This window comes from Sus scrofa, chromosome 16, assembly GCF_000003025.6.
Source record: "Sus scrofa isolate TJ Tabasco breed Duroc chromosome 16, Sscrofa11.1, whole genome shotgun sequence".
NCBI classification, from domain to species: domain Eukaryota; kingdom Metazoa; phylum Chordata; class Mammalia; order Artiodactyla; family Suidae; genus Sus; species Sus scrofa.
In genome coordinates, this window is record NC_010458.4 from 27,718,478 (window position 1) to 27,742,270 (window position 23,793).

A 23,793-nucleotide genomic window follows, 5' to 3' on the forward strand; every position below is an offset into this window, starting at 1 on the left:
TACGTCGCAGAAGCGGCTCGGATCTTGTGTTGCTGTGGCTCTGGCGTAGGCGGGTGGCTACGGCTCCGACTGGACCCCTAGCCTGGAAATCTACACGTGCCTGGGGAGTGGCCCCAGAAAAGGCAAAAAGACAAAAAAAAAAATCCCTCTTGGCTCTTTTAAAGGTTCTGCTGCCTAGAAACTGCGGAGAGTGAGAATTGAGCTGTACCAACACCGAGAAAGATCTGAGTTGAAGGTGATAAAATGAAATGAATGGAGTGAGATTAAAATTTCATAATAAAATATAGACCAGGTTTGAAAAATCTCCCTAGCAGACAAAACAGAATGAGCCACCTAAGCAAAACTAAATCGAGATTATTTGAGAACTTACGGGAAATTTAGATTAGGCTATTTCTTGTAAATGACTTTGAAAACTATTAAAAAAAAAAAAAGGTACAAAACCACATACTGTGGTGATCTGCTCCCCTGGAAACCCTTATCATAAAAAGCAATCACTGTAAAGGTCAAACAACTTCCTCCTGTTCCCTTTATAAGCTGTTCTGAAACATCAAACCTCTGAGCTTCATACTTGTTCTAGGTATGAAACCGTACTCTTTTCGAACAGTTTGTTTCTCCCTCAATAAAACATTACTATCCAGTAATGCCTTCTGAATTTTCTTGTAATCATTGTTGTCAGAAGTAGGAAGGAAAGAGCGATGAAGAACATCAACGCTGGTTGAGTAAGTGGTGCTTGCACTGGCGGATCCCATTCTGCTCAATGATTTCTGACGGATCTGGGATCCCAGCTCTGTTCCCTTTGTGTTCTGCTCTCCGATTTCATCAAGGGACCTTTATGGAAGCTTCTTGGTAAGTCACCCTACTCAACTCAAAAGGTAAGAAGCTTCTAAGTAGTTCCTTTTGTTTTGAAACTGCTGTGGGAAACCTGGCTGACAGAATTAAGATGTCTTAGGGAATTCAAAGGCAAATATGGGTGCCACACGGTCCAAAAGTGGAACCAGGATCTTGTGCCTTTTGGGGGAATGGGTTAACTGTTGGACTATTTGTGATGAAATAAAGTCTGTATTTTCAACCAGCACAAGAAAATGTGAACTTAAAATTCTCTCTCTCCTTAGCACCCCCCATTCAGCCTCCTCCCTGCCTCCCTAATGTGCAGTATGCCTGTGCATCACATGTCAACCAGACCTCCTCAGAAATGGGAATCCCTGCTCTATTGCAAAGATTATTTTTCTCCTTTACCTGCCCCAAAGCCAGCAATGTAACTTCTTCAAGATTGGCACTTTCCCAACTCGGAGGGGGGTGCGCCCGCGGGCGGGGGGGGGGGGGGGGGGTCCACAGTGACATACAGCTTGCTTTGTGTGTGTTTACCTGGACATTGTATCTTTAGTGAACTTTATGTAACATGTCAGCATGTTATTTTGATGTAAGATCCTTTGGAAAATGTATATGACTGTGCCTTTGATTACAGGAGGAACAGTTCTCAGAGCTTCTAAGAATCATCTCCTGGATTACAATCTTCACTTTGGCTTGAATAAAATTCCCTTTTGCTTCTTAACTTGATCCGTTAAATTTCCATCATTTGCTTGGCATGGTGGGCAGGATATCAGAGACACGCACCAGTGAACACCTGGAGTCTGCTCTGAACCTGTACTTGGTACCAGCTGGGCCCTTTGAGCCCCACCAGCTTCTTGGTATTCCTCCTTCCTTCGGTGAGTTCTCTTGATATCTTGGGACATCATTGCCTTAGATGACATCCTACATTTTATTCAAGCTGTTTTACTTGGGACTTGGAGTCCCAGGGGGCTATTGACATTTCCTAAGCAGGGACCTAGGGGGAATTTTGGAGTGAACTGGATTGACTGGCTTTTTAAATTTTTGACTTAAATTGGAAAGGTTGTGTATATATGATGTGAAGAAACTGTTTGCTAGTGAAATGAGAGAGGCTCAGCTCCTAAGAAAAGGGACACTTGTTCTTTCTGGCCACAAGGCTTTCTCAGGTGACTGAGAACCTAGGGGAAGTGTCAGAGATTCAATCCTTGTGACAGTGATGGCGCACATAGGACTTACAGGGGATCCCACTACTACCATGAAGTAAATTCTGCTCACAGAGAATCCATAATATAGGGGCTGATCACCTTGTGCTCTGAGCACCCAGGGCAATTTTAGAGTGTTGGAGGGAGAAACTGAGATGTGGAAGAGAGTTGAACCTGCTCAAGGGTGATTCCTTGGGGAGCTAGACTCAGAAGCAGCACACACTCGGTCCATCACACTGCCCTCAGAAATGTGTTCAGATCATATCTGAATGAGGCTTACCAAATAATAATGGGAAACCATGCCTCAAAGCCTGTGCAGCTCCCTGATGGACAGCCACCCACTGGAACTCCAGCTGGTCTCTTCACTGAAATGAAGCCAACACTTGCAACAAGTACATTTCTTCTCTTTTCTTTCTTTTCTTTTCTTTTTCTTTCTTTTTTTTCTTTTTTCTTTTTTTTTTTTTTTTTTTTTTTTTTGTCTTTTTAGAGCCTCACCCAAGACATATGGAAGCTCCCAGGCTAGGGGTCCAGTCAAAGCTGTGGCTGCCAGCCAATGCCACAGCCACACCAGATCCAAGCTATGTCTGTGAACTACACTGCAGCTCATGGCAATGCCAGATCCTTAACCCCTGCCTCCATCCACTGAGTCCTCAAGTATCCTAGTTGGGTTCCTTACTACTGAGCCGCAAGGGAATTCCACTTTTCTTAAGTCTTAAATTGGGCTCTTTTCACATTCCAAATCTGTTTTTTTCATAAGGGGTTAGAGAAAGTCATCTTCATAAAATGTGTTTTCAAAATTTCAGGTTCGATCCCTGGCCTCTTTCAGTGGGTTAAGGATCTGGTGTTGCCACAAGCTGTGGTGCAGGTCATAGATGCAGCTTGGATCCCACGTTGCTGTGGCTGGGTGGTGTAGGCCAGTGGCTGCAGGTCCTACTGGACCTCTAGACTGGGTACCTGCATATGCTGCAGGTGCAGCCCTAAATAGCAAAAAAAAAAAAAAAAAAAAAAAAAAAAAAAAAAGGAAAAAAAAGTATTTCTGGGAGAAAGTTTGAAGTTATAACTCTTCTCCATTAAACACAGTCCACATTGCCTGAGACTACAGTTTGACCCAATTAGTAGAGCTTAAAACTCAGAGGAAAAAGGGAAAAGAAGACTTTTTAAACTCAAGCTGGAAAACTATGAGATTTCTGCCTGTGTACTTCTGTATCTACATATGTCTGTGTGCATGTTATATATATTCTATGTCTCTACCTTTGGATGGTGTTATCAAAATTATAAAAGAGCTCTGTTTACTTGACTTAAAAATAAGCACTTACAAATCAATTATTTGTTAATATAACATAAACTAGCCCCAAAGTTTTAAAGTATCCTGGGCTGGGATGAATTTTAAATGAATAAAAACAAGATTAAGTTGATAGTTTAATTAATATGGACATATCTTTAGAGTCATTGACATTATAATACTTTTATTGCACCTCAGTTTAATGAAAGTCATAAGCTCATGTTATCTTTGTTATAAAATTTATCAACAAGAAAATTAACTTCGTATGACAATGTCCTCATAAGCAATGAAGCAGAGATAAATGAGATAAAAAGTATTGGGGTGAACTCTTTAAAAATAATTATGTTTTATGTTATGTCTGCCTAAAAACAGTTTCTCTAGATTTTTGGTAACTTGAAGCTGTAGAGTTCTGTTAAATTAAGTGATGGAAATCCATTGATTTTCTAGATTATTTTTAATAAGATAAAATACTGAAACATTAATTGCTGAAGTCTGTTTACCAACTTTTGACCTCTTATAACCAAGAGACAAAAAATGTTTCAGACTATTAGTATATGTATTTTCTGCTTGGTTGGAAGATTGTGTTATGAAGTGTCATATGTTTCTAGAAATTAATGTAAATCTAAAAAAGGGAACCCTGGAGTTCCCATCATGGCTCAGCGGTTAACGAATCTGACTAGCATCCATGAGGATGCAGGTTCAATCTCTGGTCTTGCTCAGTGGGTTAAGGGTCTGGGTTGCTGTGAACAGTGGTGCAGGTCGCAGATGAGGATCTGGCGTCGCTGTGGCTGTGGTGTAGGCCAGCGGTAACAGCTCCAATTAGACCCCTAGCTGGAAACCTCCATATGCTGCAGGTGCAGCCCTAAAAAGCAAAAAAATAAAAAAAATAAATTAAAAAAAGGGAACCCTGAAAAAAAGTCTTATGCATACTTGGAACTAAGAATAGATTGAATTTAATCAAGGGAATAAATGTTAATCTTAAAGGTAAAGTCATTCAAAACTAGAATGTGTATTTTTCTCTAAGAGGATGGTGTTTCCTTATAATACTGATCTGCTTTTAATAAACAGATTATAAAGTCTCCTTACTAACTCTGAAATAATCTGATGTAACTCTGTGTTTGCCTTTGAAATCTATTCTGGTCACTTGGGTTAAATGACTTATTTCACAGTGACTTATGATCCTACTTAGCCAAATGTTTAAAACCTTTGATATCTTTGACAAACTTCCTCAAACCAAAATGTAAATGAAGTTCTTTTGCCCTCTAGCTAACTTTGGAATGCTTCAGAGGACCCCTGAACATCTCAGAGAGAGATATCAAACTAATTAGGCTTATCTGGTTTGTAAAATTACATGGGACATATTGTCAAATAAGTAATGATAAACCTTAGGTTATAAATGGTCTAGAAATGATATGAACTTCCTAAAATTTGAAATGTCCTGGTATGTTCTAAGTCACAATTCTAGTTATTGCCTTAAAATGTTGAATGTCACAGAAATAGCCATGTTTCCTTGACAGCTGCATTGTAATCATGCCTTTAGCTATGTTTTAAAGTGTTTTTAAAGTCTTTTGTCATTTATAGAATTATCATCTTACTCTGATGCTTTTACGAAAAAGTTTGTAGTTGACTTGCTTTTACACTTTAAAACTAAATTGGATGGAGTAGCAAATGGATTTCCAACTTGCATAGGGGCTATTTCAGCAAGGACAGCCTTATGTAAGGCTGCTGAAGAAATAGTAATGAGGGTTTCCTTTATTTATGTCCCAGACTCAGTTGAGTCTCTTCTGAACACTCACGACATGCAGCACTATTCTGTAAGTGGGCTAATTTCTTATGAAGTATTGTTGCTTTCTGCACCTAGCATTACTTTGTTTTGATGAAATAACCTTAACCCTGCAACTTCTGTTCCAGAACTGCCTTTTGTTAACAGATTATCTTCTTGTTCACAGGAATGACCAACAAGAAGCTCCTATTGACAAAGCTGATCTAATTTGATTTACTGATGGTTCCTACTTAAAGGATGAGCAGAGGCATTATAGAGCTGGGTATGAAATAACATCCACAGTGAACATAAATGAGAGTTCTTATTTACCAGAAACAAAGTCCACACAACAAGCCAAATCAATTGCCTTAACCTGAGCTTTTTAACTGGCTAAAGACCAGCTAGTGAATATTTATACTGACAGCTGCAATGTCTCACACAAAAAGAAATATTCTGCTCTAATGAAAATTTATAAATGGGAGGGAGAGGAATGGTGCAAATCAACATGTATCATTCTGATGAACAATTGTAAATGTGAAAAAAGCAGTGCAGATCAAAATGGAAATATACTGTTATGATGAGAAACTGTACTGGGAGGAAAACAAACTTTCAAAAAAAGAACCAAAAAAAATCATTCCAATGAAATATTGTAAATGATGGGAATGTGGTGCAAATCAGAATATATACCTCCGATGAAAAAAAAAGTACTGGAAAGAAAATACACCCCAAAAGAAAAAAAAAAAGACACAAAAAACAAGTATATCGTTATAATGAAAATTTCTTAAGGAGGGGAACAATACAAATAGAAATATATGATTCGATCTCTTTTTAAAAATATATTGTTATGATGAAAAAATATAATGGGAGGAAAACAAACCAAAACCAGAAAAAAAAATTAACTGAGATAAATCATTCTAATGAAAAATTGTAAATGGAAAAAAGGTACAGGAAGTTAGGAAACGAATCTGACTACCGTCCTTGAGGACAAAGGTTCTATCCCCTGCTTAGATCAGCGCTTTAAGGATCCTCCGTTGCCAGGAGCTGTGGTGTACATTGCAGATGCAGCACTGATCCCGAGTCGCTGTGACTGTAGTATAGGCCAGCAGCTACAGCACAGTTTCCACCCCTAGCCTAGGCACCTCCATATTCCATGGGTATGGCCCTATAAGACCGGTGTGTGTGCGTGTGTGTGTGTGTGTGTGCAAGCGCGCGCGCATATATAAACATATCCTTCTGAAGAAAAACTATAATGGGGGGGAAAGAAACCCCAGAAAAAGGCACGAAAAAGTGAAATACATCGATATGATGAAAACTTGTAAATGGGGTGTGTGGTGAGGGAATGATGAAATCGAAATACCGTGGTGGTGGAAAAAAACCGAGATACACCCGAGAAGAATCCTTGCAGTGAGATATTGTAAACAGCGGGGAAAAGCGGTGCAAATCAGAACAGAAATATATCGTTCTGATGATAAGCATTACTGGGGGGAAAAGAAACCCCAGAAAAAGGCACGACAAAGTGAAATACATCGATATGATGAAAACTTGTAAATGGGGTGTGTGGTGAGGGAATGATGAAATCGAAATACCGTGGTGGTGGAAAAAAACCGAGATACACCCGAGAAGAATCCTTGCAGTGAGATATTGTAAACAGCGGGGAAAAGCGGTGCAAATCAGAACAGAAATATATCGTTGTGATGATAAGCATTACTGGGGGGAAAAGAAACCCCAGAAAAGGGCACGACAAAGTGAAATACATCGATATGATGAAAACTTGTAAATGGGGTGTGTGGTGAGGGAATGATGAAATCGAAATACCGTGGTGGTGGAAAAAAACCGAGATACACCCGAGAAGAATCCTTGCAGTGAGATATTGTAAACAGCGGGGAAAAGCGGTGCAAATCAGAACAGAAATATATCGTTCTGATGATAAGCATTACTGGGGGGAAAAGAAACCCCAGAAAAGGGCACGACAAAGTGAAATACATCGATATGATGAAAACTTGTAAATGGGGTGTGTGGTGAGGGAATGATGAAATCGAAATACCGTGGTGGTGGAAAAAAACCGAGATACACCCGAGAAGAATCCTTGCAGTGAGATATTGTAAACAGCGGGGAAAAGCGGTGCAAATCAGAACAGAAATATATCGTTCTGATGATAAGCATTACTGGGGGGAAAAGAAACCCCAGAAAAAGGCACGACAAAGTGAAATACATCGATATGATGAAAACTTGTAAATGGGGTGTGTGGTGAGGGAATGATGAAATCGAAATACCGTGGTGGTGGAAAAAAACCGAGATACACCCGAGAAGAATCCTTGCAGTGAGATATTGTAAACAGCGGGGAAAAGCGGTGCAAATCAGAACAGAAATATATCGTTCTGATGATAAGCATTACTGGGGGGAAAAGAAACCCCAGAAAAGGGCACGACAAAGTGAAATACATCGATATGATGAAAACTTGTAAATGGGGTGTGTGGTGAGGGAATGATGAAATCGAAATACCGTGGTGGTGGAAAAAAACCGAGATACACCCGAGAAGAATCCTTGCAGTGAGATATTGTAAACAGCGGGGAAAAGCGGTGCAAATCAGAACAGAAATATATCGTTCTGATGATAAGCATTACTGGGGGGAAAAGAAACCCCAGAAAAGGGCACGACAAAGTGAAATACATCGATATGATGAAAACTTGTAAATGGGGTGTGTGGTGAGGGAATGATGAAATCGAAATACCGTGGTGGTGGAAAAAAACCGAGATACACCCGAGAAGAATCCTTGCAGTGAGATATTGTAAACAGCGGGGAAAAGCGGTGCAAATCAGAACAGAAATATATCGTTCTGATGATAAGCATTACTGGGGGGAAAAGAAACCCCAGAAAAAGGCACGACAAAGTGAAATACATCGATATGATGAAAACTTGTAAATGGGGTGTGTGGTGAGGGAATGATGAAATCGAAATACCGTGGTGGTGGAAAAAAACCGAGATACACCCGAGAAGAATCCTTGCAGTGAGATATTGTAAACAGCGGGGAAAAGCGGTGCAAATCAGAACAGAAATATATCGTTCTGATGATAAGCATTACTGGGGGGAAAAGAAACCCCAGAAAAGGGCACGACAAAGTGAAATACATCGATATGATGAAAACTTGTAAATGGGGTGTGTGGTGAGGGAATGATGAAATCGAAATACCGTGGTGGTGGAAAAAAACCGAGATACACCCGAGAAGAATCCTTGCAGTGAGATATTGTAAACAGCGGGGAAAAGCGGTGCAAATCAGAACAGAAATATATCGTTCTGATGATAAGCATTACTGGGGGGAAAAGAAACCCCAGAAAAGGGCACGACAAAGTGAAATACATCGATATGATGAAAACTTGTAAATGGGGTGTGTGGTGAGGGAATGATGAAATCGAAATACCGTGGTGGTGGAAAAAAACCGAGATACACCCGAGAAGAATCCTTGCAGTGAGATATTGTAAACAGCGGGGAAAAGCGGTGCAAATCAGAACAGAAATATATCGTTCTGATGATAAGCATTACTGGGGGGAAAAGAAACCCCAGAAAAAGGCACGACAAAGTGAAATACATCGATATGATGAAAACTTGTAAATGGGGTGTGTGGTGAGGGAATGATGAAATCGAAATACCGTGGTGGTGGAAAAAAACCGAGATACACCCGAGAAGAATCCTTGCAGTGAGATATTGTAAACAGCGGGGAAAAGCGGTGCAAATCAGAACAGAAATATATCGTTCTGATGATAAGCATTACTGGGGGGAAAAGAAACCCAGAAAAAGGCACGACAAAGTGAAATACATCGATATGATGAAAACTTGTAAATGGGGTGTGTGGTGAGGGAATGATGAAATCGAAATACCGTGGTGGTGGAAAAAAACCGAGATACACCCGAGAAGAATCCTTGCAGTGAGATATTGTAAACAGCGGGGAAAAGCGGTGCAAATCAGAACAGAAATATATCGTTGTGATGATAAGCATTACTGGGGGGAAAAGAAACCCCAGAAAAGGGCACGACAAAGTGAAATACATCGATATGATGAAAACTTGTAAATGGGGTGTGTGGTGAGGGAATGATGAAATCGAAATACCGTGGTGGTGGAAAAAAACCGAGATACACCCGAGAAGAATCCTTGCAGTGAGATATTGTAAACAGCGGGGAAAAGCGGTGCAAATCAGAACAGAAATATATCGTTCTGATGATAAGCATTACTGGGGGAAAAGAAACCCCAGAAAAGGGCACGACAAAGTGAAATACATCGATATGATGAAAACTTGTAAATGGGGTGTGTGGTGAGGGAATGATGAAATCGAAATACCGTGGTGGTGGAAAAAAACCGAGATACACCCGAGAAGAATCCTTGCAGTGAGATATTGTAAACAGCGGGGAAAAGCGGTGCAAATCAGAACAGAAATATATCGTTCTGATGATAAGCATTACTGGGGGGAAAAGAAACCCCAGAAAAGGGCACGACAAAGTGAAATACATCGATATGATGAAAACTTGTAAATGGGGTGTGTGGTGAGGGAATGATGAAATCGAAATACCGTGGTGGTGGAAAAAAACCGAGATACACCCGAGAAGAATCCTTGCAGTGAGATATTGTAAACAGCGGGGAAAAGCGGTGCAAATCAGAACAGAAATATATCGTTCTGATGATAAGCATTACTGGGGGGAAAAGAAACCCCAGAAAAAGGCACGACAAAGTGAAATACATCGATATGATGAAAACTTGTAAATGGGGTGTGTGGTGAGGGAATGATGAAATCGAAATACCGTGGTGGTGGAAAAAACCGAGATACACCCGAGAAGAATCCTTGCAGTGAGATATTGTAAACAGCGGGGAAAAGCGGTGCAAATCAGAACAGAAATATATCGTTCTGATGATAAGCATTACTGGGGGGAAAAGAAACCCCAGAAAAGGGCACGACAAAGTGAAATACATCGATATGATGAAAACTTGTAAATGGGGTGTGTGGTGAGGGAATGATGAAATCGAAATACCGTGGTGGTGGAAAAAAACCGAGATACACCCGAGAAGAATCCTTGCAGTGAGATATTGTAAACAGCGGGGAAAAGCGGTGCAAATCAGAACAGAAATATATCGTTCTGATGATAAGCATTACTGGGGGGAAAAGAAACAAAAAAGTCAACAAACCTAAGTAAATCGATCTATGAAGAATCATAACAGGAGGGAAATAATTTCCCCCCCCAAGTCACAAAGAACTAAAATAAACCATTCTAATGAAAATTTGTAAAAGGAGGGTAAGGGCCCAAATAGAAATAAGTCGTTTTGATGAAAAAACGTAATGGGGAAGACACTGAAAATAAATAGTTTTAATGAAAGATTGTAAAGGAGAGGAGGCGGTGCAAATGGAAATATATCGTTCTACTGGAACAACGTAGTTGTGGGGAAAGGCAGTGAACGGAGTTAAACCGTTTTAATAAAAATTGTAAGCCGGAGCTTTGGGAAGCACTGCAAATCGAAATATATCTTTCTGGCCATAAACCGTACTGGGAGGAGGAAAAAAAGACAATGAATCAAAATCAATTGTTCTAATGAAAATTTGTGAACGGGGGTGAGGGGGAAAGCGGTGCAAATCGAAATATATCCTTGTGATAATAAAAGATACTGGAAAGAAACATCCCTCCCAAAAAGGACAAGATTTGAAGCACTCCTTCTGAAACACTTCCGGTTGGACAAGAAACAGTTCTTGGCCGTGCACCAATCAGAGGCTCAGCCAGGAAAACTGTGCTTCAAAGTACTGGGAGGGAGGAAGCGCTCCCGGAAGAGACCGCCACTGCTGCCGGCCAGCCAGAACGTCCGGCTCATCAAAGCCAGAGGCACTGCCACGGACAGTTGGGCCATGGACTGCTGGGCGAAAATAGCAGAAATAGTGGTTGCAGTTTTGTTCCCTGAGCTCACTGTGCAACAAGGAAGGTGCAAGTGCCAAGCGACCAGACTGCATCGAGAAGCTCAAGGGGAAAGAGACCACGCTTTGACAACCATCTCTGAACTGAGGTCTTAATGCGTTTTTATTCCATGTAAGGGGTAGGTTTTGTAGCCGAGGATCTTTGCCTGGGGCAAGAGCCCAACAGGCTCAGGCTGCAATCAAGGGCTCCTTGGCGCCAAAGACGGACCAGCAGCGGCCACAGCAGCTCAAGGCGCGCAGGGTGCGACCGATCCACTCGAAGCAGCCAGAGACGAGCCCGTCGCGGCTCCACCGAGAGGGGGCAGGAGGAGACCGGTCCTCTGAAGGGGGCCCGCTGTCAGGGGTCTCGACGTCCTGCTGTCTGTCGCGGGGCCCGGTCGGTCTGGCCAACGCCAGCTGCTGAAGCAGGCGCCCGTCGGGTTCCGGTGCCGGGTCCCTCTCTCCTCCCGGTGCCAGTTGGGCTGGGCTTGGTTCCAAGGTGCTCGGGGCTCTGGGACCGAGTCGGTCTCCCACGAAGGGAAAATGTAGGCGCCAGCAAGGACTGGAAAGCAATTTGCAACCGAAATCATCGTGGTCGCCTGAGAACTCATCCAGTACCGGGTAGAAAGGGAGCGGCCACGGCCCAGACTCTGCTAAGCACTCGCTGGGTGGAGGCTGGACCTCTGGCGCCACGTCTGCGGAGTTCCAGTCCTCCTTCACGCGGCCGAGAAAACGCTGCTCCATCGCAGGGGACCTCGGGCCAGCAGCAGGCTGAGGGAGCTTTTGGACTGATTGAGGAATCAGCCTGCTGCAGGGCCAGGGGCCTGGGTATTTATGCACTCCTCGGCTTGTGGGCGGAGGCAAGCCAGACCTCAGGAAAACCGGGTTGTAGGAAACTCAAAAATAACGACAACATACACAGAAAGGAATAGAAGTAAATCGTAAGGCGCATAGTAACCCGAGATAAATGGTTACGGTGAAAAATAGTAACTTAGGTTTTTCTAAAAAGAAAGGAAACCAAGAAATCTATAGCAAACAGGACCGAATAAAATAATAACATCCTATAGCAAACCGAAATAAATCGTTCTAATAATAATAAGAAGAAGAAACGTGATGGGGAAAACAAGACAGTGAACCAAAACATTCATCTGATTGAAAAATACAATGGGAGGGGAAAAACTGTAAATCGAAAGAAATCATTCTAATGAAAATTTAAAAACGGGTAGAAAATAAGAGTGCAAATCGGTTCAAATCGAAATACAGCATTCTGATGAAAAGTTGTAATGGGAGGAAAACAAAGACAGTGAACCAAAATAAGTGGTTCTGATGAAAAATTGTAAACTGAGCAGAAAAAGAAAAAAGACGAAAGCACGGCAAATTGGATTAAATCGTTCTAATGAAAAACTGTAAATGGAGAGGGGAAGCAGAGCAAATGGAAATAAATCGTTTTGATGAAAAGTCGTAATAAGGAGTTCCCGTCGTCGTAGCGCAGCGGAAAAGAATCTTGACTAGAAACCACGAGGTTTCAGTTCAATCCCTGGCCTCATTCAGTGGGTTAAGGATCTGGCATTGCCATGAGCTGTGGTGTAGGTCTCAGACGCGGCTGGGATCGCATAGGCCGGCAGCTCCGATTCGACCCCTAGCCTTGGAACCTCCATATGAGGACGGTGAGGCCCTAAAAAGCAAAAAACAAAAACAAAAACAAATTGTGAAAGTGGGAAAGCGGTGTAAATGGAACTATACATGGTTCTGATGATAAAAATTACTGGGAAAAAACAAACATTAGAAAAGACTGTGAACCAAAACAAAAAGTTCTATTGAAAAATTGTAAATAGGAAAAAGAGAAAATAGAAATAAATTGTACTGATGAAAAATCATAAAGACAGGGAAAGAAACAAAAAAGGGGCACACAGACATGAAATTAATCTTTCTAATGAGAAATGTTAACATGGGGGGAAACTGGCCCAAATTCAAATGTAGCCTTCTGGTGAAACAACATACTGGGAATGAAACAAACTAAAAAAAGGCACAAAAAACCTGAAATATATTGTTCTAATAAAAATTTGTTAATGGGGGAAATGGTGCAAATCAAAATATATCATTGTGATGAAAAAACATGAGAGAAAAACAGAACAAAAAATGTAAAAAGACTAAATTAAAAAATCATTCTAATGAAAAATTGTAAATGGGAAAAAAGCAGTACAATTCAAAATATATTGTTGTAATGAAAAAATGTAATGAGAGAAAAACAAACCAAAGAAATGAAAGTTAACCAAAACAAATCATTCTAATAAAAAAATTGTGCTAATGAAAAATTGTAAGGGGGGGCGAAGCAGACCAAGGTGGAAAAAAAAATCACTCTGTTGAAAATTCATAACCAGAAGACAACAAACCAAAGAAAAGGGAATTATAAGGAAACTGGGCTGAAAACTAGCCCTATAAATCATTGGGAACTGTTGCACCCCTGCTGAGACCCCACCCCCCACCCTCAATCCCCTGGAAAGTAACTAAGCAGCCACTGGCCCTTTGGGCTCTGTGCTGCCAGCCACATGGACCATGAGAAACTCGGAAATGAGCAGTGATTGCAGGCAGCACAGTGGCTCCATAGCCAAATACAAAATATCTGTTTGGGAGCGACTCATGGTGCTGCCAGGAGAAAATGATGGCTTTCAGAAAGGGTCTGCAACAAAAACCATCTCCCTGAGGAGCAATAGCCCCTGATACCTTAGAGCAAAACACTGTCTTGGTGTGAAAATAATTTATTTTCTATTTTCGTTTTTTTATTTTCTAATTTAAAAGTTAAATTTCATTATTTTTCCATTTTATTTATTGTACTCTTATATTTTACCTGCCTTGATACGCAATGAATTTGTCATTCAATACGCTTTCCTTATGTAACTTTAGGGGTTGAAATTTTAACTTTATTAAAATAATGAAAATCCCTTGGAATCACATTATCCAGCGTGTGGAGATCCCATCATGGCTCAGTGGAAATGAATCTGACAAGTATCCAGGAGGATGCAGGTTCGATCCCTGGCCTAGCTCAGTGGGTTAAAGGATCTGGCTGTGGTGTAGGTCACAGACCAGGCTCAGGTCCCACGTCGCTGTGGCTGTGGTGTAGGCCATTGGCTACAGCTGTGATTCGATCCCTAGTCTGGGAAGTTCCATATGCCATGGGTACAGCCCTAAAAGACAAAACAAAAACAAAAACAAAACCAGACTTACTGGAGTTCCCACTGTGGCACAGCGGAAACGAATCCAACTAGTAACCATGAGGTTTCAGGTTCAATCCCTGGCCAAACTCAGTGGGTTAAGGATCTGACGTTGCCGGGAGCTGTGGCCGCAGGGGTGGCTCAGATCCCCTCATTGCTGTGGCTGTGGTGTAGGCTGACAGCTGTAGTTCCTATTCGACCCCTAGCCTAGGAACCTCCATAAGCCGCGGGTGAGGCCCTAAAAAGCAAAAAATAAAAACAAAAAACTCTCCAGTGTGCACACGCCCACGGTAATTACCAATTGTTTCTATGGTTAAAAACGTCCTTAATTTCACTTTAAACCCACTGTGTATCATGATGCTTCTAACTAGATTTGAGATTGACCAGTTTCAACAGAAAAAGCCCCCATCTAATGCTACTACCGGCGTTGCGAAGGGAAATAGAGGCTCAGAGATAATTTCATTGTCCTAATCTAAGGGTGTCAGGCACACACCATCTGAGCGAGAGATTCCAGAGAGCTACGGCTAAGGGGAGAGGTCGGGTCCGCCAAGGGATGACTGGCTCTGGAGCTTCGACCCGCGCCAAAACCCGCTTGGACTTGCTGTTCTGAAAACGGAATTGACTACGACTTAAAAATCGCAGGGTAGACTAAATCCCGTCTTGCCACCCTAAAATATCGCTCCAGCGGGCCTTGCTCTGACTAAGAAATCTCCCACTCCATAGGACTGAGAATCACCGAGAAACGGCCTGTTTGGGGAGACTGAAAAAGATGCGGCCGTCGAGAAAACCACTCCAAGCAAATGTAGTCTGAGACAAAAATACCTCGGCCTCAGCACAGCCAGAGAAAGTGCAAAAGCGAACAGGCTCCGTGCCAGCCCTGGGGCTGCGGCTAGAGATTATGCGGGTGGAGGATGAGACGGTGCTGGGACCCAGGTAGACCCTGGGAGAATTTAGGGGTTCCACTGTGGAGAGCTTTGCCCCCCCCGCCCCGCACTCCTATCCGACTGGGGCACAAGAAACCCGCAGTTTCGGTGCCACACCTCTGTTGCCCAGGAAAACACCCGCGCGGCAGCTCAAGTAGCAGCGCTGCTGGCCAGAAAACCCTAACTAAGCCACGTGCGGCGCAGAAACCGCTCAGGATTTGGCGGGCTCCGTCGGAAACAATTCTGGGTGAGCGGCGAAATCGCCCTCTCGGTGCACCAATCAGAGCACCGACCCAGGAGTTCCTTTTGTTTCCCCGCCCCCGCCAAAGAATCCGACTAGGAACCAAGAGGTTGCTGGTTCGACCCCTGACCTCGCTCGATGGGTTGAGGGTCCGGCATTGCCATGAGCTGTGGTGTACGTCACAGATGCAGCTCGAATCTGGCTGTGCTGTGGCTGGGGCGTAGGCAGGCAGCTGTAGCTTTGATTCGACCCCTAGCCTGGGAACCTCCATATGCCCCGGGTGCGGCCCTAAAAAGAAAAAGAAAAAAGAAAAGAAAAAAGAAAAAAAGCCAGACCCGCAAAACAGCGCCCCTAACGCTTAAAAGTACTGGGAGGGAGGAAGCGCTCCCGGAAGAGACCGCCACTGCTGCCGGCCAGCCAGAACGTCCGGCTCATCAAAGCCAGAGGCACTGCCACGGACAGTTGGGCCATGGACTGCTGGGCGAAAATAGCAGAAATAGTGGTTGCAGTTTTGTTCCCTGAGCTCACTGTGCAACAAGGAAGGTGCAAGTGCCAAGCGACCAGACTGCATCGAGAAGCTCAAGGGGAAAGAGACCACGCTTTGACAACCATCTCTGAACTGAGGTCTTAATGCGTTTTTATTCCATGTAAGGGGTAGGTTTTGTAGCCGAGGATCTTTGCCTGGGGCAAGAGCCCAACAGGCTCAGGCTGCAATCAAGGGCTCCTTGGCGCCAAAGACGGACCAGCAGCGGCCACAGCAGCTCAAGGCGCGCAGGGTGCGACCGATCCACTCGAAGCAGCCAGAGACGAGCCCGTCGCGGCTCCACCGAGAGGGGGCAGGAGGAGACCGGTCCTCTGAAGGGGGCCCGCTGTCAGGGGTCTCGACGTCCTGCTGTCTGTCGCGGGGCCCGGTCGGTCTGGCCAACGCCAGCTGCTGAAGCAGGCGCCCGTCGGGTTCCGGTGCCGGGTCCCTCTCTCCTCCCGGTGCCAGTTGGGCTGGGCTTGGTTCCAAGGTGCTCGGGGCTCTGGGACCGAGTCGGTCTCCCACGAAGGGAAAATGTAGGCGCCAGCAAGGACTGGAAAGCAATTTGCAACCGAAATCATCGTGGTCGCCTGAGAACTCATCCAGTACCGGGTAGAAAGGGAGCGGCCACGGCCCAGACTCTGCTAAGCACTCGCTGGGTGGAGGCTGGACCTCTGGCGCCACGTCTGCGGAGTTCCAGTCCTCCTTCACGCGGCCGAGAAAACGCTGCTCCATCGCAGGGGACCTCGGGCCAGCAGCAGGCTGAGGGAGCTTTTGGACTGATTGAGGAATCAGCCTGCTGCAGGGCCAGGGGCCTGGGTATTTATGCACTCCTCGGCTTGTGGGCGGAGGCAAGCCAGACCTCAGGAAAACCGGGTTGTAGGAAACTCAAAAATAACGACAACATACACAGAAAGGAATAGAAGTAAATCGTAAGGCGCATAGTAACCCGAGATAAATGGTTACGGTGAAAAATAGTAACTTAGGTTTTTCTAAAAAAGAAAGGAAACCAAGAAATCTATAGCAAACAGGACCGAATAAAATAATAACATCCTATAGCAAACCGAAATAAATCGTTCTAATAATAATAAGAAGAAGAAACGTGATGGGGAAAACAAGACAGTGAACCAAAACATTCATCTGATTGAAAAATACAATGGGAGGGGAAAAACTGTAAATCGAAAGAAATCATTCTAATGAAAATTTAAAAACGGGTAGAAAATAAGAGTGCAAATCGGTTCAAATCGAAATACAGCATTCTGATGAAAAGTTGTAATGGGAGGAAAACAAAGACAGTGAACCAAAATAAGTGGTTCTGATGAAAAATTGTAAACTGAGCAGAAAAAGAAAAAAGACGAAAGCACGGCAAATTGGATTAAATCGTTCTAATGAAAAACTGTAAATGGAGAGGGGAAGCAGAGCAAATGGAAATAAATCGTTTTGATGAAAAGTCGTAATAAGGAGTTCCCGTCGTCGTAGCGCAGCGGAAAAGAATCTTGACTAGAAACCACGAGGTTTCAGTTCAATCCCTGGCCTCATTCAGTGGGTTAAGGATCTGGCATTGCCATGAGCTGTGGTGTAGGTCTCAGACGCGGCTGGGATCGCATAGGCCGGCAGCTCCGATTCGACCCCTAGCCTTGGAACCTCCATATGAGGACGGTGAGGCCCTAAAAAGCAAAAAACAAAAACAAAAACAAATTGTGAAAGTGGGAAAGCGGTGTAAATGGAACTATACATGGTTCTGATGATAAAAATTACTGGGAAAAAACAAACATTAGAAAAGACTGTGAACCAAAACAAAAAGTTCTATTGAAAAATTGTAAATAGGAAAAAGAGAAAATAGAAATAAATTGTACTGATGAAAAATCATAAAGACAGGGAAAGAAACAAAAAAGGGGCACACAGACATGAAATTAATCTTTCTAATGAGAAATGTTAACATGGGGGGAAACTGGCCCAAATTCAAATGTAGCCTTCTGGTGAAACAACATACTGGGAATGAAACAAACTAAAAAAAGGCACAAAAACCTGAAATATATTGTTCTAATAAAAATTTGTTAATGGGGGAAATGGTGCAAATCAAAATATATCATTGTGATGAAAAAACATGAGAGAAAAACAGAACAAAAAATGTAAAAAGACTAAATTAAAAAATCATTCTAATGAAAAATTGTAAATGGGAAAAAAGCAGTACAATTCAAAATATATTGTTGTAATGAAAAAATGTAATGAGAGAAAAACAAACCAAAGAAATGAAAGTTAACCAAAACAAATCATTCTAATAAAAAAATTGTGCTAATGAAAAATTGTAAGGGGGGGCGAAGCAGACCAAGGTGGAAAAAAAAATCACTCTGTTGAAAATTCATAACCAGAAGACAACAAACCAAAGAAAAGGGAATTATAAGGAAACTGGGCTGAAAACTAGCCCTATAAATCATTGGGAACTGTTGCACCCCTGCTGAGACCCCACCCCCCACCCCTCAATCCCCTGGAAAGTAACTAAGCAGCCACTGGCCCTTTGGGCTCTGTGCTGCCAGCCACATGGACCATGAGAAACTCGGAAATGAGCAGTGATTGCAGGCAGCACAGTGGCTCCATAGCCAAATACAAAATATCTGTTTGGGAGCGACTCATGGTGCTGCCAGGAGAAAATGATGGCTTTCAGAAAGGGTCTGCAACAAAAACCATCTCCCTGAGGAGCAATAGCCCCTGATACCTTAGAGCAAAACACTGTCTTGGTGTGAAAATAATTTATTTTCTATTTTCGTTTTTTTATTTTCTAATTTAAAAGTTAAATTTCATTATTTTTCCATTTTATTTATTGTACTCTTATATTTTACCTGCCTTGATACGCAATGAATTTGTCATTCAATACGCTTTCCTTATGTAACTTTAGGGGTTGAAATTTTAACTTTATTAAAATAATGAAAATCCCTTGGAATCACATTATCCAGCGTGTGGAGATCCCATCATGGCTCAGTGGAAATGAATCTGACAAGTATCCAGGAGGATGCAGGTTCGATCCCTGGCCTAGCTCAGTGGGTTAAAGGATCTGGCTGTGGTGTAGGTCACAGACCAGGCTCAGGTCCCACGTCGCTGTGGCTGTGGTGTAGGCCATTGGCTACAGCTGTGATTCGATCCCTAGTCTGGGAAGTTCCATATGCCATGGGTACAGCCCTAAAAAGACAAAACAAAAACAAAAACAAAAACCAGACTTACTGGAGTTCCCACTGTGGCACAGCGGAAACGAATCCAACTAGTAACCATGAGGTTTCAGGTTCAATCCCTGGCCAAACTCAGTGGGTTAAGGATCTGACGTTGCCGGGAGCTGTGGCCGCAGGGGTGGCTCAGATCCCCTCATTGCTGTGGCTGTGGTGTAGGCTGACAGCTGTAGTTCCTATTCGACCCCTAGCCTAGGAACCTCCATAAGCCGCGGGTGAGGCCCTAAAAAGCAAAAAATAAAAAACAAAAACTCTCCAGTGTGCACACGCCCACGGTAATTACCAATTGTTTCTATGGTTAAAAACGTCCTTAATTTCACTTTAAACCCACTGTGTATCATGATGCTTCTAACTAGATTTGAGATTGACCAGTTTCAACAGAAAAAGCCCCCATCTAATGCTACTACCGGCGTTGCGAAGGGAAATAGAGGCTCAGAGATAATTTCATTGTCCTAATCTAAGGGTGTCAGGCACACACCATCTGAGCGAGAGATTCCAGAGAGCTACGGCTAAGGGGAGAGGTCGGGTCCGCCAAGGGATGACTGGCTCTGGAGCTTCGACCCGCGCCAAAACCCGCTTGGACTTGCTGTTCTGAAAACGGAATTGACTACGACTTAAAAATCGCAGGGTAGACTAAATCCCGTCTTGCCACCCTAAAATATCGCTCCAGCGGGCCTTGCTCTGACTAAGAAATCTCCCACTCCATAGGACTGAGAATCACCGAGAAACGGCCTGTTTGGGGAGACTGAAAAAGATGCGGCCGTCGAGAAAACCACTCCAAGCAAATGTAGTCTGAGACAAAAATACCTCGGCCTCAGCACAGCCAGAGAAAGTGCAAAAGCGAACAGGCTCCGTGCCAGCCCTGGGGCTGCGGCTAGAGATTATGCGGGTGGAGGATGAGACGGTGCTGGGACCCAGGTAGACCTGGGAGAATTTAGGGGTTCCACTGTGGAGAGCTTTGCCCCCCCGCCCCGCACTCCTATCCGACTGGGGCACAAGAAACCCGCAGTTTCGGTGCCACACCTCTGTTGCCCAGGAAAACACCCGCGCGGCAGCTCAAGTAGCAGCGCTGCTGGCCAGAAAACCCTAACTAAGCCACGTGCGGCGCAGAAACCGCTCAGGATTTGGCGGGCTCCGTCGGAAACAATTCTGGGTGAGCGGCGAAATCGCCCTCTCGGTGCACCAATCAGAGCACCGACCCAGGAGTTCCTTTTGTTTCCCCGCCCCCGCCAAAGAATCCGACTAGGAACCAAGAGGTTGCTGGTTCGACCCCTGACCTCGCTCGATGGGTTGAGGGTCCGGCATTGCCATGAGCTGTGGTGTACGTCACAGATGCAGCTCGAATCTGGCTGTGCTGTGGCTGGGGCGTAGGCAGGCAGCTGTAGCTTTGATTCGACCCCTAGCCTGGGAACCTCCATATGCCCCGGGTGCGGCCCTAAAAAGAAAAAGAAAAAAGAAAAGAAAAAAGAAAAAAAGCCAGACCCGCAAAACAGCGCCCCTAACGCTTAAAAGTACTGGGAGGGAGGAAGCGCTCCCGGAAGAGACCGCCACTGCTGCCGGCCAGCCAGAACGTCCGGCTCATCAAAGCCAGAGGCACTGCCACGGACAGTTGGGCCATGGACTGCTGGGCGAAAATAGCAGAAATAGTGGTTGCAGTTTTGTTCCCTGAGCTCACTGTGCAACAAGGAAGGTGCAAGTGCCAAGCGACCAGACTGCATCGAGAAGCTCAAGGGGAAAGAGACCACGCTTTGACAACCATCTCTGAACTGAGGTCTTAATGCGTTTTTATTCCATGTAAGGGGTAGGTTTTGTAGCCGAGGATCTTTGCCTGGGGCAAGAGCCCAACAGGCTCAGGCTGCAATCAAGGGCTCCTTGGCGCCAAAGACGGACCAGCAGCGGCCACAGCAGCTCAAGGCGCGCAGGGTGCGACCGATCCACTCGAAGCAGCCAGAGACGAGCCCGTCGCGGCTCCACCGAGAGGGGGCAGGAGGAGACCGGTCCTCTGAAGGGGGCCCGCTGTCAGGGGTCTCGACGTCCTGCTGTCTGTCGCGGGGCCCGGTCGGTCTGGCCAACGCCAGCTGCTGAAGCAGGCGCCCGTCGGGTTCCGGTGCCGGGTCCCTCTCTCCTCCCGGTGCCAGTTGGGCTGGGCTTGGTTCCAAGGTGCTCGGGGCTCTGGGACCGAGTCGGTCTCCCACGAAGGGAAAATGTAGGCGCCAGCAAGGACTGGAAAGCAATTTGCAACCGAAATCATCGTGGTCGCCTGAGAACTCATCCAGTACCGGGTAGAAAGGGAGCGGCCACGGCCCAGACTCTGCTAAGCACTCGCTGGGTGGAGGCTGGACCTCTGGCGCCACGTCTGCGGAGTTCCAGTCCTCCTTCACGCGGCCGAGAAAACGCTGCTCCATCGCAGGGGACCTCGGGCCAGCAGCAGGCTGAGGGAGCTTTTGGACTGATTGAGGAATCAGCCTGCTGCAGGGCCAGGGGCCTGGGTATTTATGCACTCCTCGGCTTGTGGGCGGAGGCAAGCCAGACCTCAGGAAAACCGGGTTGTAGGAAACTCAAAAATAACGACAACATACACAGAAAGGAATAGAAGTAAATCGTAAGGCGCATAGTAACCCGAGATAAATGGTTACGGTGAAAAATAGTAACTTAGGTTTTTCTAAAAAAGAAAGGAAACCAAGAAATCTATAGCAAACAGGACCGAATAAAATAATAACATCCTATAGCAAACCGAAATAAATCGTTCTAATAATAATAAGAAGAAGAAACGTGATGGGGAAAACAAGACAGTGAACCAAAACATTCATCTGATTGAAAAATACAATGGGAGGGGAAAAACTGTAAATCGAAAGAAATCATTCTAATGAAAATTTAAAAACGGGTAGAAAATAAGAGTGCAAATCGGTTCAAATCGAAATACAGCATTCTGATGAAAAGTTGTAATGGGAGGAAAACAAAGACAGTGAACCAAAATAAGTGGTTCTGATGAAAAATTGTAAACTGAGCAGAAAAAGAAAAAAGACGAAAGCACGGCAAATTGGATTAAATCGTTCTAATGAAAAACTGTAAATGGAGAGGGGAAGCAGAGCAAATGGAAATAAATCGTTTTGATGAAAAGTCGTAATAAGGAGTTCCCGTCGTCGTAGCGCAGCGGAAAAGAATCTTGACTAGAAACCACGAGGTTTCAGTTCAATCCCTGGCCTCATTCAGTGGGTTAAGGATCTGGCATTGCCATGAGCTGTGGTGTAGGTCTCAGACGCGGCTGGGATCGCATAGGCCGGCAGCTCCGATTCGACCCCTAGCCTTGGAACCTCCATATGAGGACGGTGAGGCCCTAAAAAGCAAAAAACAAAAACAAAAACAAATTGTGAAAGTGGGAAAGCGGTGTAAATGGAACTATACATGGTTCTGATGATAAAAATTACTGGGAAAAAACAAACATTAGAAAAGACTGTGAACCAAAACAAAAAGTTCTATTGAAAAATTGTAAATAGGAAAAAGAGAAAATAGAAATAAATTGTACTGATGAAAAATCATAAAGACAGGGAAAGAAACAAAAAAGGGGCACACAGACATGAAATTAATCTTTCTAATGAGAAATGTTAACATGGGGGGAAACTGGCCCAAATTCAAATGTAGCCTTCTGGTGAAACAACATACTGGGAATGAAACAAACTAAAAAAAGGCACAAAAAACCTGAAATATATTGTTCTAATAAAAATTTGTTAATGGGGGAAATGGTGCAAATCAAAATATATCATTGTGATGAAAAAACATGAGAGAAAAACAGAACAAAAAATGTAAAAAGACTAAATTAAAAAATCATTCTAATGAAAAATTGTAAATGGGAAAAAAGCAGTACAATTCAAAATATATTGTTGTAATGAAAAAATGTAATGAGAGAAAAACAAACCAAAGAAATGAAAGTTAACCAAAACAAATCATTCTAATAAAAAAATTGTGCTAATGAAAAATTGTAAGGGGGGGCGAAGCAGACCAAGGTGGAAAAAAAAATCACTCTGTTGAAAATTCATAACCAGAAGACAACAAACCAAAGAAAAGGGAATTATAAGGAAACTGGGCTGAAAACTAGCCCTATAAATCATTGGGAACTGTTGCACCCCTGCTGAGACCCCACCCCCCACCCCTCAATCCCCTGGAAAGTAACTAAGCAGCCACTGGCCCTTTGGTCTCTGTGCTGCCAGCCACATGGACCATGAGAAACTCGGAAATGAGCAGTGATTGCAGGCAGCACAGTGGCTCCATAGCCAAATACAAAATATCTGTTTGGGAGCGACTCATGGTGCTGCCAGGAGAAAATGATGGCTTTCAGAAAGGGTCTGCAACAAAAACCATCTCCCTGAGGAGCAATAGCCCCTGATACCTTAGAGCAAAACACTGTCTTGGTGTGAAAATAATTTATTTTCTATTTTCGTTTTTTTATTTTCTAATTTAAAAGTTAAATTTCATTATTTTTCCATTTTATTTATTGTACTCTTATATTTTACCTGCCTTGATACGCAATGAATTTGTCATTCAATACGCTTTCCTTATGTAACTTTAGGGGTTGAAATTTTAACTTTATTAAAATAATGAAAATCCCTTGGAATCACATTATCCAGCGTGTGGAGATCCCATCATGGCTCAGTGGAAATGAATCTGACAAGTAT

General features: G+C 43.7%; 1 protein-coding gene and 1 long non-coding RNA gene across 3 annotated transcripts; one reads left to right on the plus strand and one right to left on the minus strand.

Annotated features, from left to right (window-relative positions):
• On the plus strand, positions 441-8,128 carry LOC110257240. 2 transcript variants are annotated; one of them, XR_002339599.1, is made up of 3 exons: positions 441-577; positions 677-1,706; positions 5,262-8,128. It is a non-coding gene; the product is annotated as an uncharacterized LOC110257240 (long non-coding RNA). The 2 variants fall into 2 exon arrangements; XR_002339598.1 differs by having other exon boundaries at positions 560-1,706.
• LOC102162264 (annexin-2 receptor) lies at positions 10,022-12,016 on the minus strand. The gene has a single exon (XM_021076774.1). It carries the CDS (start codon positions 11,742-11,744, stop codon positions 11,190-11,192), a length of 555 nt encoding a protein of 184 aa, XP_020932433.1. The 5' UTR covers positions 11,745-12,016; the 3' UTR covers positions 10,022-11,189.